Here is a 17,092-nt window from a genome sequence, read left to right as displayed (position 1 = left end):
AATACACCATGTTTTTTAACGAAAAAACTGCATAGTCTAACACAGTAGGTCATGGCTAGAAAGTTCCTGGTGAAAAACTTACCAATTTGTTGGATTTTCACCAAAATAAAAATGAATTTCCTGAAGACGGTCTAAAATTGCGGTTTGTTCACATAAAAATGATCCCAAAATCAATATTGTACACTTCTAGCAGTCCTAGAAAAAAACTGAAGTGTTCTAAGACACCTGTAGAAGTCTTTGGTTAAGTCAAATTCGAAAATAATATTCTGAGTGCAGCGAAAAAAATAAATTTTGTTGGTGGCAATATAGTTGCCACTGCCTTATAGTAGATGATCCAGTGATGGAGGGTCTAAGCACTAGTGTTTTTTAAAAATGAGAATATCAATATTCATATCGCATATATCAAACCCATTTTTCTTTAGTGTTAAAGAAAATATCATGAACTGTCATGTACAATTACAGTTTGTATATGTTTTTAACAAATTAAGTATGAAATATGAATAATTGTACACCAATCTTATGTTCCAGTTATGGAGACAATGTTCCTATAATGGTGGAAACTTTGCCAGTAATGGTGGTAGTTGATTTTTTCATAGGCTGCAGCAAATAAATTACGATTTAGTTGTTTCTATGCTCTAATGTAGCATTCCAAACCTCTTCTTCCACCGTGGGCAGACGATTGCATGAGCTGTGATAAATATTCGTTTTGAATTCAATGGTGAAAAAGTTGTGAGACAAAAAACAAACTACTTCTTTTGCTCAAGATGATGCTTCGCAATGCTAGAAGGATCTTTTCCGGTTATTTTACCCCACTCTACTTTTGATCTTTGTGTCTGCTCAATTTTGTTCTTCAAATCAAGGGACACTTTACGAGCGCTTGTATGCATCAAAAAATTCGAATGTTATAATGAAAATATAAAAGAAAAACAAACAGGTCATGTAACAATTGTTTAAATAGTCCAAATCAGAGAAAATCAGCAGTAAATAATCATTGTACTGTATCACATTAGCGCTTGGAAAGCTTTGAAGCTTGAAGAAGCTCAAGTTTGTCCTTCTGCATCTCATCAGCCTTTAGCTGTTCTTTCATCTCTCTGTTATATATCCTTGCGTTTCGGCGGTAACTACCACTGGTGTTAGGTGAAATAAAAACTTACCTATAATATCAAAATGTAAGAATAACGGCAACTGCACTGTATTGTGTGAAGCAGAGTCAGATTACGCACGAAAGTAGTTCGCGCCTCACAGTTTGTTCATATCTGCTGAGTTAAAACCTAACCTCAAATGTTAGCAGGAGCACTACCACTATTACTGGAACAGGGGTACTAAAATTGTTCCTATAGTGGAGTTTCAATTTATTCAGTATTTTGATGGTTATTTGTGATTTTTTCGAATCATTATAGTAAGAAAAATAGTTAAGAACAGTTCTGCGAAGACTGTTACCACAGAAACCGGGTTCACATTCATATTTCAAGGTACGAAATTTCACTGTTGCGTTACAAATTTCGTAAGAAACTTGTTGTTTTTTTCACTCTTGAATGAATTAATAAATACAAAGTGTTTAAATAAGATTTCAAACCAATATAGTTTACCAAATTGTAGACATATTTCCACAGAATCAATAAAAATTATCTGATAATATATTATCCCGGAAAATGCCTTAATAACGCTAAATGCTGGTACACCACCATTACTGGTACACCCACTATTACTGGCTCATCTACCCTAAAGGGTTAAGAAAAAGTGATTAATAATAAAATCTTTAATTAAGAGCGTCACAGCTATTACATCGGCAAATTATTCACCGTGGAAATGTAACATGCAATTTTAAAATGTTTTTTAGCAAGATTTACCTAGTTTCACATTTTAGTTAACCGGAGTGAGTTTATAATACTTTAAAACTTTTGAGACTTTGACGAATGAAATGTGTTAAGATTTAAGTGCGAGAAAACAAAACATTGCTCTCTAAATTTTAATAGTGAATCTAGTTTATCACCATACCAATTCTTAGTTCTAACAAACATGTTTTCTGCTATGATTGTTCTTTATTTCAGCATCCCACGATGTGACAACTATGCGCGACATGCGAGACGCACTAGGTGCGTTGGGACCGGTGAATAATGATAAACCAGAACTGTCTAATCTAACACTTTCTTTAACCGTGGCTGAAAAAGGTGATATAGTGTTCCTTACCTCCGATGGTGTTAGTGATAACTTTGACCCAGTTGTTGGAAAGTTTGCTGAACCATTGTCATCTAATAAAGTTCAACCACTAAATCCTGTGAACCCTACGCCTAATCATCCAGGTCAATCTCGTTTAGCTCCTAAGAGACAAAACAAAAGTTCAAGCAGTATTATTACAAAAAGACGAGAATCTATAGATCCCAATGTGAAACCAGGGTTATCGAAGCCTCCTACAGGATACGTTCAGCAACAACCAGCCAGGCGTCCGAACTCGGTAGCCACATCAACAGAAAGAAGTGGTCCGATTTATATGCGTTCGAAAACTTTTATTGAACCCAGATTGCGTTCGAACCTTCAGGAGAACAATAAATCCAAATTACCGCAAGTAACTGGAGTGCAAAGACATCAACTAACATTGCTTCGAATGGCTGATTTGTTGATGTATGGTATTAATGGCTCTCTGAGGCCATGCAGTTCTGCCAAACAACTGTGCCAGCTATTGATCGATTTTGTAACCTGTATAACCGCAGCTAAAAGGAAATTGTTGGAACAGCGTGAACTATATTATAAAGTAGTTACTGACAGGGATGGTAGCCGGAAAGAGGTAGAATTTACAAAACAACAACAGAAGATAGCACGTAAACGTATGATAGAAGGTATTACATTCTCTTCTTTACCTGGCAAGCTTGATCATGCCTCTATTGTCGCGTTCACTATTGGTGTCGAACGTACGTTTCACCAAACTAGCTTATAATAAACTCATTATTCTATAACATCGACATTACTGAATCTTGAATTCTATGCTGCATTTATTTTTCCGAAAACTGCCAACAGCATCTTATGCTTTTTATAATCATTTAATGATTGAAAATCTTACATTCCAGCTGATGGACAATGAATATTTTTCATAGAGCTTCGTATCTCATAAACGTATACTAGCACTACCTTAAAACGCATAACAGTCCCATGTGATGCTATGTAAAGTAGGGATGTAACGGATATCCGCATCTACATCCGCAAATGCGGAACATCCGCATCCGCATCCGCATGAAAATTTACATTAACATCTGCATCCGTAATCACATATCCGCATCTGCAGATGTCTGAAAAATCACATCCGTAACATCCCTGATGTAAAGCTACGAAACGTTATCGCTTCACTCGTACATTTAGGAATCGAGAGAAAAAAAAATTCCTTGAGATGATAAAAAATCTAACTCTCTCAGTCCGATGTTATAAATGTACTAACAATGTGTAGTTTTTGTGAAATAAAATTCAAATCTTATAAACATTGTCTCTGTGGGATATTCAATTTATAATCACAAACAAACAGTCGTGCTTCTTCGAAGAATAATCCTGAAAAATCTAATCCTGAAAGAACAAAATTGATCGACAATTCTGTGTAAATTTTCAAAGAGAATTCCGTTATAAATTACTTGTACACTAGCGCCGCCTGGTGACCTAATCGCTACAATACATTTTTTTCGCTGGTGTACGAGGCTGGCGTCACTGGTAGCGCTATCTGGTTACGAATTGCTACTACAAAAAATTTTACACAAGTTTGGAACTCAGCTTGGACGTCTGTCTGCGGTTACACTTAAGCGCCACCATATAATTTAACTAATTTTCGTAAAAACGGTTTTTGTCTTAGCTTATAGCGACATCAGTGATATAACTGACAGCTCTTGTCTTTGGTAATGAATGTGCACGCTTGAATACCTGAAAAAAATAACATTTAAAAAACATTAAAATAAACCTTAAAAATTGCTGTAATTGTACATAGCTATACCATAATTTAACTATGTTTTTCATTGTAGATACATAAATTTTACATTAACCCTCTAGTGCCCAATGCCGCCATTTGGCGGGCTTCAGTCGAAGTTCCGAAAAGCTCCAATAAATACTTAAAAAGTGTTTATAATGGTTTATAGTGATTTAATCGAAGTCTGTTTAGAAATTAATTTGGGCACAAGAGGGTTAAATATCATTGTCCAGAACAATAAAAAAACATCGTTTTTGCCATGTTTACCATGAAAAAGGGGGGTCGTTATGTATCTTAACAGCATTTTTCCCATACATTTAGAAGTCACTGACAATCAGTGCTGATAAAAGTCATTTTCCCCAGCAAAATTCTTAGAAAATTACAGTCAATCATTTTCAATTTCCACTTCCAATGATCGCAGCACTCTTTCAGATACACTAGATTTTCGTCCTAGTTACGTGCTGTTATACTCAGATGTAATAGATCGCGCGCATCGTTAACGGTTACGAAATAACATTTGACGACAAATCCAACCAAATGATCTTCACTCCAAAGCGAAAAAAAAAACAAACAGTCCACTCAACCAAATAAACCTCACCGAAACACTTTTTCACTGACACTGACCGATGCCTTGACAATCTTCGTTAACTGATAAACTGATTCTGTTGTCTTGCTTCCATCGCATGAAATATAATGAGGTGTTTTGACAGTTCTTTTCCATGCAAAAAGCGGGAAGGGAGAACTCTGAAAGGATTGTAAAAAAATAACGTTTATGGATGCTTTTTATCAACCCTGCTGACAATGTTTTTCATGGTAAAATTATTGTCGGTGGTAGATTCAACAACAAAAAACGTTGTTAAAACATGGTAATGACAGCAATCGTTTACAAGATTACAGTAAAAATACCGTGTTTTTTATGGTTACAATAAAAAATTCTCGAATCTCTCGTTGGAGTGGTCATTGCAGAATAGATACGAACAAACTGTCTATGAACTGCCAATGTGAAAGTTTATTTTAAAAGCTGTTCGTATCTTTTATTTATCAGTGTTGTGCGTATAAATATGTAACTAGTTCAATTTCTTTGTCTTATATCAATTGTACTATCCCATTTTGCTGATTGAACAGAAGTAAAAAAATCAAAGTTATGGGCATATTACAGAAATACGAGCAACTCATCTCATTTGAAAAACATGGGCGAATCGAGACTGTTCGACTTCTGTAGAGGGCTTTATATTCAGCACCTCAATTCGTTGGATACTGAATAAGTAAAAATTCAAAACTTATAATAAATTAGCTCTATGCATTTCATAATCCGTACATACTTACAACCATTTCAATGTGAAATAACGGTGATACGTCTGTTAGGCTGCGGTTTAATATGAATATATGGGTGTATGTGTGATTTGTGTTCAGGATCAAATATCTAAATTACTGGTTACTTGTGATATTTGGTAAATAATTTATGCTATGACAGCTTTCTTGGGTTTTGCTTGTGTTTGATGAGTTTTGCTGTCTATTTCTTTTTATCGTTGCTATTTTGAACCACTATTAATTGGACTCAAATTTGTATGACGTACTGTTGTATTTATTAATGCATATATTGGGAAGTCATCATTTTATATAAAAAAGGCTAACGTTCTTAGAAATCTAGAAAAGGTTACCAAATTTACTTCTATTTTCTAAAATAGTTTATGTTTACAACTTTGTCTCAAATGGATGATTTTTAAACAGTAGCACTATGAACTACTCAACTGCTACGGTAAACGGAACAACATAAATGAAATATACACTTTTTTGAGTTGGTTAAACCGTTGTCTTACTGTCTGAGATTATCATACTAGGATAATCCCTAGAAAATACTAGGATTTTATGTAACACTGGTACAAATCAGAATTTACAGTTACGAGAAAAACGTGTATAAAAAATACCGTTTAGAAAACCTCAAGCTAAGCAAAGTCTTTTTACTACATTTCGATTCGAAGCTTGATCTTCTGTATATTATACACCGACTTTGTGGCCAGCTGTTTGAGGTACACGTGTGGGGCTAGCGAGCTTTGGATCTATTTTGTACATGCTATAAAAAATTCGGTAAAAATCTATCAGTTTTTTTGATTTTGAAAACTTTGCAAAGGCGTGGAATGAAATTTAAGAGCACTTGACCATACCATCAAAAACTCAAAAAAGCAACTCTGAGTTGTCCCAGTGTTGTCCGTATAGCGTATATGACAAACTAGCGTATTATCGCCTTTAAATTATATCTTCCATAAGAGGAAAAAGTACCTATATGAATTACCTCATTCTCTTTATATCAGCTATGCTATCTGTTACTGGTTGGTTGTATCTTAGTTCCAAAATGTTGGTAGTATGTAGAGTGAATAGTTTAGTAAACAATGTATGTCCAAATAGCTCGTAGTACTCTGTTGTAAAACTAAAATAATAAGGGGATTCGTGTACTGCCGTGAGATGACATTGTGACGTAGATCCAAGTGAACAGTTTTTCAGTACGGCCCAAAAACGAAAGAATTCTTCGTCACTTTTGTATGGAAATGGGTGCCAACGTCACTTTGTTTTTTTTTTTTGATTTTATACAACGTACGAATAAGTAACAACGAAAAGGAAGATACCAAAAGATATGTCTTCGAATAATGAACAAATTGGCATGAAAAACCCATATTCGAGAAAGTGGCACTTACGTCACTTTGTCATCTCACGGCAGTGTAGAGCTCGTATACAAATATCCAGCAGTTAAAAATCTAACCTCTATTGACAAGTAATGTCTACGACCAGGTACGTGTATACAAGCTCTATTTTAAATTTTGGTTGGGCTTGATATTTTGAAATAAAGCGTAGGTAATAATTATAACGATATCCACAAATAATGACACATTTTTATTGCATGGTAACGAACCCCATTTCAACAATACGCAACACTTATTCAGTATATTCTTAACAATAATATAATAAATATGGCTCAGGCAGTGATAATGATATATACGTAGTTTATATATCAATACAAATTTGAACATGAATCATCGTAAAAATCCGTTTTAGTAGTATATATACATTAAATTCGACTTGCTTATTCGCTAACACTTACAACAGGTTTTAAATTTCCATATCAAGTATCAAATCAATCTTGCAAAACGTTGTTGGCCGTTTGTCTTTTTCTAAGAAGTTATTAACAACACAAAATTTGACCTTTTACTTGTAACAGAAATTCAAGATTTGACAGTACAAAAAAGCAAAACATTTTTTGTTTCAAAATATGCAGCTGCAATATTTTGCAGCACCAATTTTAACAAGATACTTTAAGACACCCAGTGCTCGCGTCAGTTTTTCAACACAAAAATATGACAGGAGCTCTGGATGGTAACATAAGGAATGTAGTGTGTTTCTAATATGTTTCTTTTAGATTGAATTTTTCTCGGAGCTGATTATATCTCCTCATCGGTCGTCATCAATTCGTTCGCTTGGCAGAATGACAAAAATCTTTACAGAATAATAACATGTAAATAAAACGTTTTACACAAAAGGTTTTCTACGGATGTGAAAGTTTATAAAAAATGTTCCATCATGTTAAAGGATCTCGAAAAAGACCAATATTTTTTGCAAGTTTTGAATTATTAACGAAAATGTAAATAAGATGTTTGATGATGATTTAAGTTGACGCTTGACGCATCTGAATTTCGAAGACTGTTGTGTTCTGCTCAAAATTATGTTGGGCTTTATGATCATCTATTAGGATTTCAGGTTTACGTTCATTCGTTCATATTTAAACACTGCATAAATACTGCGATCAACTGTTAAGCTCAACACATTCGGAATAAATAACTTTTCTTTCGATATTTATTTGCAGAAAAAAATTCGCATTATTTATGAGCGAAAAACAACAAAGCACATGTTTTCCAATTTGAGGGAACATTCGTATATTATGGAACACAAAATTCGGCAATTTCAATACTAACTTGGGGCTGGCTTGTGGGCTTGGCTGAATACCCCCTCTTATAAACACGTTACGTAATATACGAATGTTCCCCGAGGAAGTAACAACTAGCCAATACTAGTAGTGGCTTAATATATTTCAAAAAATCTACTAGTTTATAGCATTTAAAATGATTATTCGAATAGATAACGAGGAGTCAAAAAATCATAAACGACGCTTTTTACATTATAATTCCTGACTTTTCCGACCCGAAACGGATGCTTACTATGGGTCCAAAAATCATTTTTGTCAAGAAAAAACGTCTGATAGACTTTAATTGCCGTTTTTTCGTTTCAATGTTCTATGTTATTTTTAACCCCATCGTGATGCCAAAGAATATAACGATCTAAGCAACTCTAGGGCTCTGGTATCCGAGTGGTGATTTGAGTAACTGTTGTTCGATTCTGCAACATATTCATCTGCTGTCCCCAAACTCTTTTGTACTCGGTTACTGGAGTGAGGTCTCAATCGCGAACCGCCTTTAATCACAGGTGTCGTTTGTTCAACCGGTAATCTATTTGTCACAAAAGTCGAGAGTTCGGTTGATGTTGGTAACTCTGTCGTAGTCAGTGCCGCTGTTGTAGTTTCATAATCGATTGTTGTCGTCGGGAGGCTGGTTGTAGTGTACTGGTCTGAAAAGAAACTAGTTGATGTGCTGGACTCTGATTCCCCACTGTTGAATCTTTGTTCTACAAATTTTGTGGACGCCTCAAAAGATAAATCAAGATTTGTTGACTTTGTATCTTCAAACGGTTGTGTAGTGGTTTCAAGATTTTCTAAATGTTTCAAATCCGTGCCTGTCGTTGTACCGATGAATTTATCAAACTGTGTATCCTGATACGTAGTTAATGGGGTTACTGTGGTAGTTCTGGTGGACGTTTTATTCAAATCTCTTCTTTTATGTGACGCAGATGTCACAATTCTAATCTCACTACTATCATTTTCAGAACTGTCCATGTTAATTAGCGCGTTGAGTAAAGCTTTCCTGGAATCCTCAACAGTTTTATTGTAGTCATCGTCACAGGTTTGAATCAGAAGAAGAATAAGTCTTCGAACAGATTTGTTTGTATCCGCTGTTTTCATTACATTCATCAAATGATCTGCTTCAGAATCGTTCAGATCACCGAACATTTGGTTCGCCTTCCTCTGCATAGTTTCAAGTAATTCATTTGATTCTTCATTACTTAGTCTAGTACGAACGTTTTTTCCGCGTCGCGTGGAAGGACCAGTTATGCTGATAGTAGACGGTGTAGTGAAAGCGGTTATCGATCTTGTTGATGTTTTTTGGCTTCTTGGAAGATAGGTATGGGCATTCAATATGGTTGTCTTCTCTTCCTCTTGGGAATGCATAAGTCCATCATTGATAGTAAGTGGATCGAGAAATACTGTATACGAGAGAGTCGTTCTTGAATTGGGAGTTATTTTACCTACATCTGGAATAGATTGTGTAACATGATTTAGAGAGACTGTCGTAGCTGCAACGTGATTTTCCTTGGCAAACGTTTTGGTAATGTAATGACCCTTTAGAGTGCTTGGCGTAGTGACTTTTGTGACATTAGAAACTGCAGAAAAGTTCTTTATATTTGCCTGCAATTCTTTATCTAAGTTCAAAAAACTGTATATCGTTTTGGTTTGTTTGCTCATATCAATCTGATTACGATTTGCAACTATGGATTGACTTTGAGCTCGTTGTAATTGTTCATCGTCCTCTAACAAATCTTGCTCTGGTGGTTGAAAAATTGAGCTAGGTCGTCTGAGCTTTTGGTTATGTGGAGGAAGTAAATCGAAATATACTGTTGGTGTAGAATCAGTTGTTGTTGTGATAACACTAAGATCTTGTCCCCAGCGTAGTGGAACCGCTTGAGTATCGGAGAGTGCGGTGGGATATGTATCAATAATTGGTGTACTGTTGGCTGGTTTGACATCTTTACCATATGGATCTGGTGTATTTTTTTTTAGAAATTGTTTTTGTAATGGAAAATAGCTGGAATTGTCAATTTTGTCATCTGTTTCCTCGATACTTTCGACGGCTTGAAATGCTGGAGGCTTTAAAGTGCCTAATTCTTCATTGACTTCATCGGCCAATTCATTTTTACTGTCTGCTTTGAGAGATGTTTCCAACGCTTTTGGTTGACGTTCTTTGTAACTGACTGCACTCTTCTCCAAACTATCGGATATCAGGTTTGATACTGAAGCTTTCTTTTTTCCGTCATTAATTTTAGGTAAAACTGCAGCCTGTTTCACATTCGTAGAAGTTGTTGTAAAAGGAAACTCTGTAGTTGTTTCAATGTTGGAGGTATGTATTTCCGTTTTAACGGTAGTTGATGGAACAAAATCAGAAAAATCCAGAACCTCCAGGTCTTCCGTAACAATACTTCGTGGCGATTGTGTTGCTTGCTGCCGCAAAGAGATGTAGGCTGCTTCATCAGTAGATATATCATCGTTTCGGTTGATTCTATTATCGATCTGATTGGAAAATCGGAAGTACGCTGGTTCTTTTGGTCTTATTTCTGACAAAATACGACGAAATGATTCTGGATCCTGTAGATATGCGGATAGCGCATGTGTGAAAACTTGTGCCAGTTCTCGAATTTGAGGTGAACCAGAAGCACCAAATATTGGATGTCTTGAAAATTGTCCTTCTAGATCATTACTACTATCATCAGCAATTCGTGTCTCAAAATCTAAACTTTCAGTAGTAGTGCTAGGATTTTTTACATCAAATAATTGTTGATATTTATCAATCGTTTTTTGGCTAAATAATTTTGCACTAACGGAAATCCGGCTATTCTCCATTTCTGGCTGCTCTGTTTGAAGGTGTGTAATAACAGGAGTAACAGTTGCTGCTGTATTATTTTCAGAATCGTTGGCAAAGTAAAGGGCTAATGAATGCAGTGCGTTCGGTCCGGAGGATGGTGGCACTTCTACTCCCGGTCGACTCTCCAGTGCCGTTTCTGACATCTCGAGTTTCTGAAGAGTTTTCATCATTTCCATAGCGTGTTCTGCGGCACCTGATTGCGAAGGTGTTGTTGGAATTGCGGGTGTTGTGTTTTCAGGTGAAGCTCTATTTAGTATAGTAGGAATGGTAGGTGTATAAAATGGTTTATCCTTGATCTTTGTATTTGGTTTTCTTGCCGTTGTATAAGCTGGGAAATTGAGGTTGTCTTGAACGGGAGTTTGAGGTGTTTTTATGTTTTTTATTTCTATTGACATTGATTGCTTACGTTCAGCTGTTTTTTGATTTAAGGTGCTAGTCTGATGGGTCGTACTTCCACGACTTCCTGAGGTAGCAGTCGTCGCTTTTATAGGTTGTTGTCTGGTGGTTGTAGATGTGGGAGTAGGATCAGTTGTTCTGGCAATAAATGGTTTGGCATTAAAATTGAAAGAATTCTTAGCACTAAATGTTTCTCCATGGTTGTTAAGAATTTTTGCAGTTCGGGATAATTCCTCTCGTTTGTCAGATTTGTCAATCAACTTAAGTGGTTTATCATAATTATAGCCATCGTTGTCGGTTCCATCAGAACCAACTATTCTCATGGGTAATGGATAACTGTAGCCATCTAGCCTTTTTCCATTGCGAAGAAATGATGCAGTTTCAGCTGTAGCTTGAGATTCCCCTGAATCTGTGTTTTCAGATTTGAAGTTTTTATTTGTTTTTTGACCATTGCTTCGTTTCAATGATATATCTACAAAGTCTATACTTTCATCTGATTGCTCTACACTGGTATCCATTCGACGATTAAAGGTAATTGCATCATAGTTAGGCTCAAACGGATTATTTAAAAGTGTGTGTTTACGTTGTACATTCAAAGAAAATTGCTCTGGGGATTTGATAGGCTGCGGAATTGGGTGTTTGCTTTGAATTCTAGCACGTTGGGCTTGGGTAAGCATCTCTGAACTTTCCGCGTAATGATTAGGTGCTGCTGCACAATCCACTTTGAACCACCAATCACAGATTAGATCTAGCTGGCGAAATATGGTACCATTTGGACACAAAAATGATATTTTTTTGCCTTCATCACATATATGGAAAGCCTAAAAATCGGTTCAGAAAAAATAGAAGCAATTTTCCAAATTTGTTCATTACATGTACTGTACCTGACATTTAGTGTCCAGATCTGCGAAATAACCATTGCCATATTGTCGACAATTGAAGTTTGTGTTTGGAATCCCAGTTAATATTGGAAAATCGATTCCTGGGCGCCCAACAACGCCCTGATAATTTTCGAAATCAACATTAGCACTGTCAAGTATTAATCGTTTTTGAAATCTTCTCTGTTGCTCAATATGCTCATCATTTTTATCCTTATCAGTGTTTTCCTGGAACTGGGTAGCTCCCGTTCGTGCCGCCAAAATACGAGCTGATGTGGCAGTTCGCTGTAAAATATTTCATCATTATTAAACTTAAGCACTAAACTAAAAGTTAGGTTTAGTTGACAGATACTTACTTTTGAACACAAGCACCTCTGAAAATGACACGTTATTAGGATGCCTGTAATGAAAAAATAGTAGATATAAATAAACTTTCGTATATTGGTAGATTGGTTTAAGCACGTGCGAAAATTTTTGTTCTGTGTATTGGTAGACTAATTTAGACATGTGAACATAAAAGGCGAAAATTTATGGCATTACTTTCAAATCCCATTTCCAACTACTTTAGATTTAAAGATTATCAATAAAGATTTAGCCTATACACCAGAGAGACGCCGAGACACTCACCGTTAAGATAACTGTCAACATCAAAACGGGCGAGCTGTATAATTTTGCATTAACGTTATACATTTTGGTGTGCACTTGTGTAAAGCGAGGAATTCTAAACAATTAAAACAATTGGACGTTGTTTGAATGGAACATAGGGTAACAAACGCCTTAAGCAGTGGCGCCTATTTTAACCAGTCGAAGAAAACGGCCCTCAAACATCTGGATTTTGATCATTATCGACCATTTCAATGACTAGAACGAACACCTGATTATTGTTAAAGTTTAATAAATCACTTTTACAATCTGAAAATAAGTATTGACAGAGAAAAAGATTACGAACAAATAGATATATTCATGTTTACCTTACACATTTCGAGTATTTCGTCTCAATACATAGACGGCTCCTGGAGCTGCCTCAAATATGTTCCCTATATGTTTAAAAAAAAACTTTCGCAGTAAGGCATGTTCATCATTCTAAGCAATTCATGTACGCTATCAGCGACATACAATTTTTGAAAATAGTTTTTTGTCGCTTTTCTACAAAATTAGTTGTTACGAACCTTGAACCCTAGTAAAGACGCCTATGATGAAAGGATCGTGTGAATCCTAAGAATCAGCTTTGCTCCAAAGGATTCAAAATACACTAAAGTCGCTTTTTACGCGGGGGATACGTGCCGCGTAAAAAAAACCGCGTAGAAAAAAAACGCGTAAAAAAACCGCATAAATTCCGGAATCCGCGTAAAAAAAACGCGTAAATTCCGGAATCCTCGTAAAAAACCATCGTTCATTTTGCATTCCGAGTGAAGGGAAACCGAAATCCGGGCAAAAAAAATACCGCGTAAATTCCGGAATCCGCGTAAAAAAAACCACGTAAATTCCGGAATCCGCGTAAAAAAACCCCGCGTAAATTCCGGAATCCGCGTAAAAAAACCGCGTAAAAAAAACCCGCGCAAAAAAAACGCGTAAAAAGCGATCTTAGTGTACTCATTCCTACTTAGCGGTGTGTATAGTAGACCAACTTCATTCAAAAAAGGGCATCACTGAAATCTTCGCCCTTTACCATTCATTTAGATCCCTCAGGAAAATCTCAACAACTTTTTTTTCTCTAAAAAGTAGTATGACAGCAAAGCGTCCAACTACCGAGTGGACGAACTTTTGAAGTGACGTAGGGAAGGTTGTAGGTTTAGGATAAAAGAACCAGACGCACTGTGGTCCAGAAATGAAAAAAGGTGGTCAAAAGTCATTTTCTCATAAACGTTACATTTTAGAGCAATACTGTCTTCGGGAAAGTTTTAGAGTAAAAAAAGATCCTTCTTTGGACATTAACAGATCCGTGATTAATCTCCCTACAAGTGAGATAAAAAAATATTTTCTCTAAAAATCAATATTTTTGATCGCCGTCTCTGGCAAAGTTTTCTAAAATAACATAAAAAAAAATTTTGCTGAAGACACTAGGTAGCTATTTCTCAAACTTACTGAGCTATCTGATTATGTTCAATGATGTTTGAAAAAAAAAGGTTTTTGACGTTAAAATTCATATTTTATACCACTATACCTCTGATATTCCTACTGAACTTTTAAAACAACATCAGACCTTTATTTTTCATATGGTACAGCAGACTTTATTTGATGATAATTAGGTTTCTTTCAATTTTTCCTGCCAAAAAATTTACTTTTGACAAGTAATTTTCGATTTTCTGCCGTTTCCCAACACATCCCACGGCAAGATTACCACCAATTGAATTGTTCATGTGCTCTGCACACACGGCAGTTAAAATTTCTTGCAGAAATTTGCAGAAACTTATAAAATCATGAAAACAAAACAACTTTAACGTGAGTTCATTTAAGTCATGTTGATCAATAGCGGATCTTTGCATCAAAAGGTAAAAATGCAAAGCTTGCTATGTTTTTCGCAACAAAGATCCGATATTGATCAACATGACTTAAATGAACTCACGTTGAAGTTGTTTTGTTTCATGATTTTATAAGTTTCTGCAAATTTCTGCGAGAAATTTTAACTGCCGTGTGTGCAGAGCACATGGACAATTCAAGTAGTGGTAATATTGCCGTGGGATGTGTTGGGAAACGGCAGAAAATCGAAAATTACTTGTCAAAAGTAAATTTTTTGGCAGGAAAAATTGAAAGAAACCTAATTATCATCAAATAAAGTCTGCTGTGACATATAAAAAATAAAGGTCTGATGTTGTTTTACAAGTTAAGTAGGAATATCAGAGGTATAGTGGTATAAAATATGAAGTTTAACGGCAAAAACCTTTTTTTTTAAACATCATTGAACATAATCAGTTAGCTCAGTAAGATTGAGAAATAGCTACCTAGTGTCTTCAGCAAAGTTTTTTGTTATGTCATTTTGGAAAACTTTGCCAAAGACGGCGATGAAAAATATTGATTTTTAGAGAAAATATTTTTTTTATCTCACTTGTAGGGGGATTAATCACGGATCTGTTGATGTCCAAAGAAGGATCTTTTTTTACTCTAAAACTTTCCCGAAGACAGTATTGCTCTAAAATGTAACGTTTATGAGAAAATGACTATTGACCACCTTTTTTCATTTCTGGACCACAGTGAGACGTACCGCTTTTCGCGGGACAGTCTCGCGTTTTAACAAAATGTCCCGCGTAGAAAAACCTCCCGTGAAATGTCCCACGTTCATTTAAAGTGTAAAACGCGCCTTTGCAAAGTACGGTGGATTCAAAAAATTTGGACCACCAGATGCCATTTCCACTGGAACGGTTGTCGGTATCGAATTTTTTAATGCCAAATGTCTTAAAAAAGCATGAAATGTCGGCCCAAAAGTCGTTTTTTTTAAATTTCTTAGATAACAACAGATCTTGACGTTTTATGCATTTTTAAAACATTAGACATTAAAAAAATTGGTACCGACAACTGTCCCAGCTCCAGTTCGATATCGAAATTAACATTTCATGAACTTCATCAGTCAAAATAGGGAAATTTGAACCGCTTCAAGGCATAACTTTTCGTAGTCCAATTGAGTTGAACTTTTGTATGAAAACATTGTGCAAGAATACGAAACGTTTGAAACTTACTACAAAACGAAATTCAAGCGTCAATTTTTTCCTCATACAAGTCAAGTCATTGCCACCCTACTTTGGACGTGTAATTTTTGATCATTTCGAAGAAAAGTAATAAAACCAAACCGCACAACTCCCTCCCCCTCGTCTAAAAATTAAATTAGTGTCTCGCGCTTAACTTTAACTATCTGGTCACTTTAGTTTAGAACCTTGACGAAAAATTATGATTTTCTTTAAAAAAAAATATATAACTCAGCGAAATATCAGCCGTTCAGAAAACAACTTTTTTTCTTTAATAGAGAGACTTTCAGCTTTTGGCTGGTTCGTCTCTAAATAAAACATCTTATATTTTATTCGTAATTGAACATACTTTCAAAATGCTAGTATATTTGCAGTACTTTCTTACAAAAATAACTGGAAATTTTCAAGTTAGTTAGAAACGTATAATTAGATTTAAGCTCAAATAATTCAACATAGTTGGTGCGAAGCTGTAAAGATTTTGAAAACTCTATCTTTCCTCGTTCCAAAACTGCTAAAACATTCAAAATCGGTTGAGTTCAAATAAATTTTATGCGCTGAAGTTCAAAAAACGGTATTTTGACCATTACTTCATTTATTAATTTTTTTTTTTTTTTATTCTCGCTTATTTTCCGTCGGTCTATTTCCGCCACTGTTGTGGCCAATTACCGACGCCCAGGGAGGCGACTCCACACCCAGGTCCCTAACTCACGACCCGTTTATTAACGGACCGGCGCCAACGGCTTTACTTCCTCATGCGATGGAAGGCGTGATCCCAGAGATTTTTCGACTCAGAAAATCTCCCGGTGTCGGCTAGGATTGAATCTAGACCAGTTGGGTTGGTTGTGAGTGGATCACGCCACCTCACAACCATCGACACCTATGTCGGCGGTGGGATTCGAACCCAGGCGTCGAGCGTGGTTGGCGGAGACGTTACCAACCACACTAGGCCCCCGCTCGATTTATTAATACTCGTATTTAAATTAAAAAGTAAATTTACAAATATTGAGAATAATTATTTTTTGAAAATAATGAAATAATAGGAAAAAGTTTTATTCTGAGCAGTGGATCCGTATAAGAAGTGATGTATGGATTCATTAAGCAGTAAGTGAACGAATCAAGCCTTTTCATGATACTTCATGAGTTGATTTTGTTTTTAATTTTTTTTTTAATTTGAACTTATAACGCAACAGCCTTCTAACAGCCTGTTTTTGTTTTGCTTTTCCAGTTTATTTAACAAATCAAAAAAGGGTTAAACTTTTCCCTCTATTAATTTTTAATTGAGTCTTGACATTATTCTAAATCTTTAAAAAGAAAGTTCTAGAAGGAAAAGTTTAAGAAAAATTTACTTAAAAGTTGAATTTCGAAGGTTTTTTTAATTTCCACACTCTTGGGAAT

The 17,092-nt window shown here is 35.6% G+C and overlaps 2 protein-coding genes across 3 annotated transcripts in view; one reads left to right on the top strand and one right to left on the bottom strand.

The window, feature by feature from the left end:
- LOC129721511 (PP2C-like domain-containing protein CG9801) overlaps nt 1–2,977 on the top strand; it is a 54,795-nt gene extending 51,818 nt beyond the window's left edge. The window contains exon 5 of the mRNA XM_055674167.1: nt 2,052–2,977. Within this exon, the coding sequence (XP_055530142.1) occupies nt 2,052–2,935 (884 nt within the window). The 3' untranslated portion in view covers nt 2,936–2,977. The remainder of the gene's footprint in view (nt 1–2,051) is intronic.
- A 2,630-nt stretch (nt 2,978–5,607) lies between these two features.
- Nucleotides 5,608–17,092, bottom strand: part of LOC129723993 (uncharacterized) — a 100,956-nt gene continuing 89,471 nt past the window's right edge. Inside the window, exons 3-6 of one of the 2 annotated variants that reach the window (XM_055678548.1) lie at nt 12,374–12,417; nt 12,024–12,302; nt 11,150–11,960; nt 5,608–11,089 (exon numbers count right to left, since the gene is read on the bottom strand). In XM_055678548.1, the coding sequence (XP_055534523.1) occupies nt 8,238–11,089; nt 11,150–11,960; nt 12,024–12,302; nt 12,374–12,417 (3,986 nt within the window). In that variant the 3' untranslated portion in view covers nt 5,608–8,237. Of the gene's footprint in view, nt 11,961–12,023; nt 12,303–12,373; nt 12,418–17,092 lie in introns of both variants that reach the window. The other variant, XM_055678547.1, reaches the window with a different exon arrangement.

Source organism: Wyeomyia smithii, chromosome 2 (genome assembly GCF_029784165.1).
Source record: "Wyeomyia smithii strain HCP4-BCI-WySm-NY-G18 chromosome 2, ASM2978416v1, whole genome shotgun sequence".
Taxonomy (NCBI): Eukaryota; Metazoa; Arthropoda; class Insecta; order Diptera; family Culicidae; genus Wyeomyia; species Wyeomyia smithii.
This window is presented reverse-complemented; position numbering and strand designations above follow the sequence as displayed.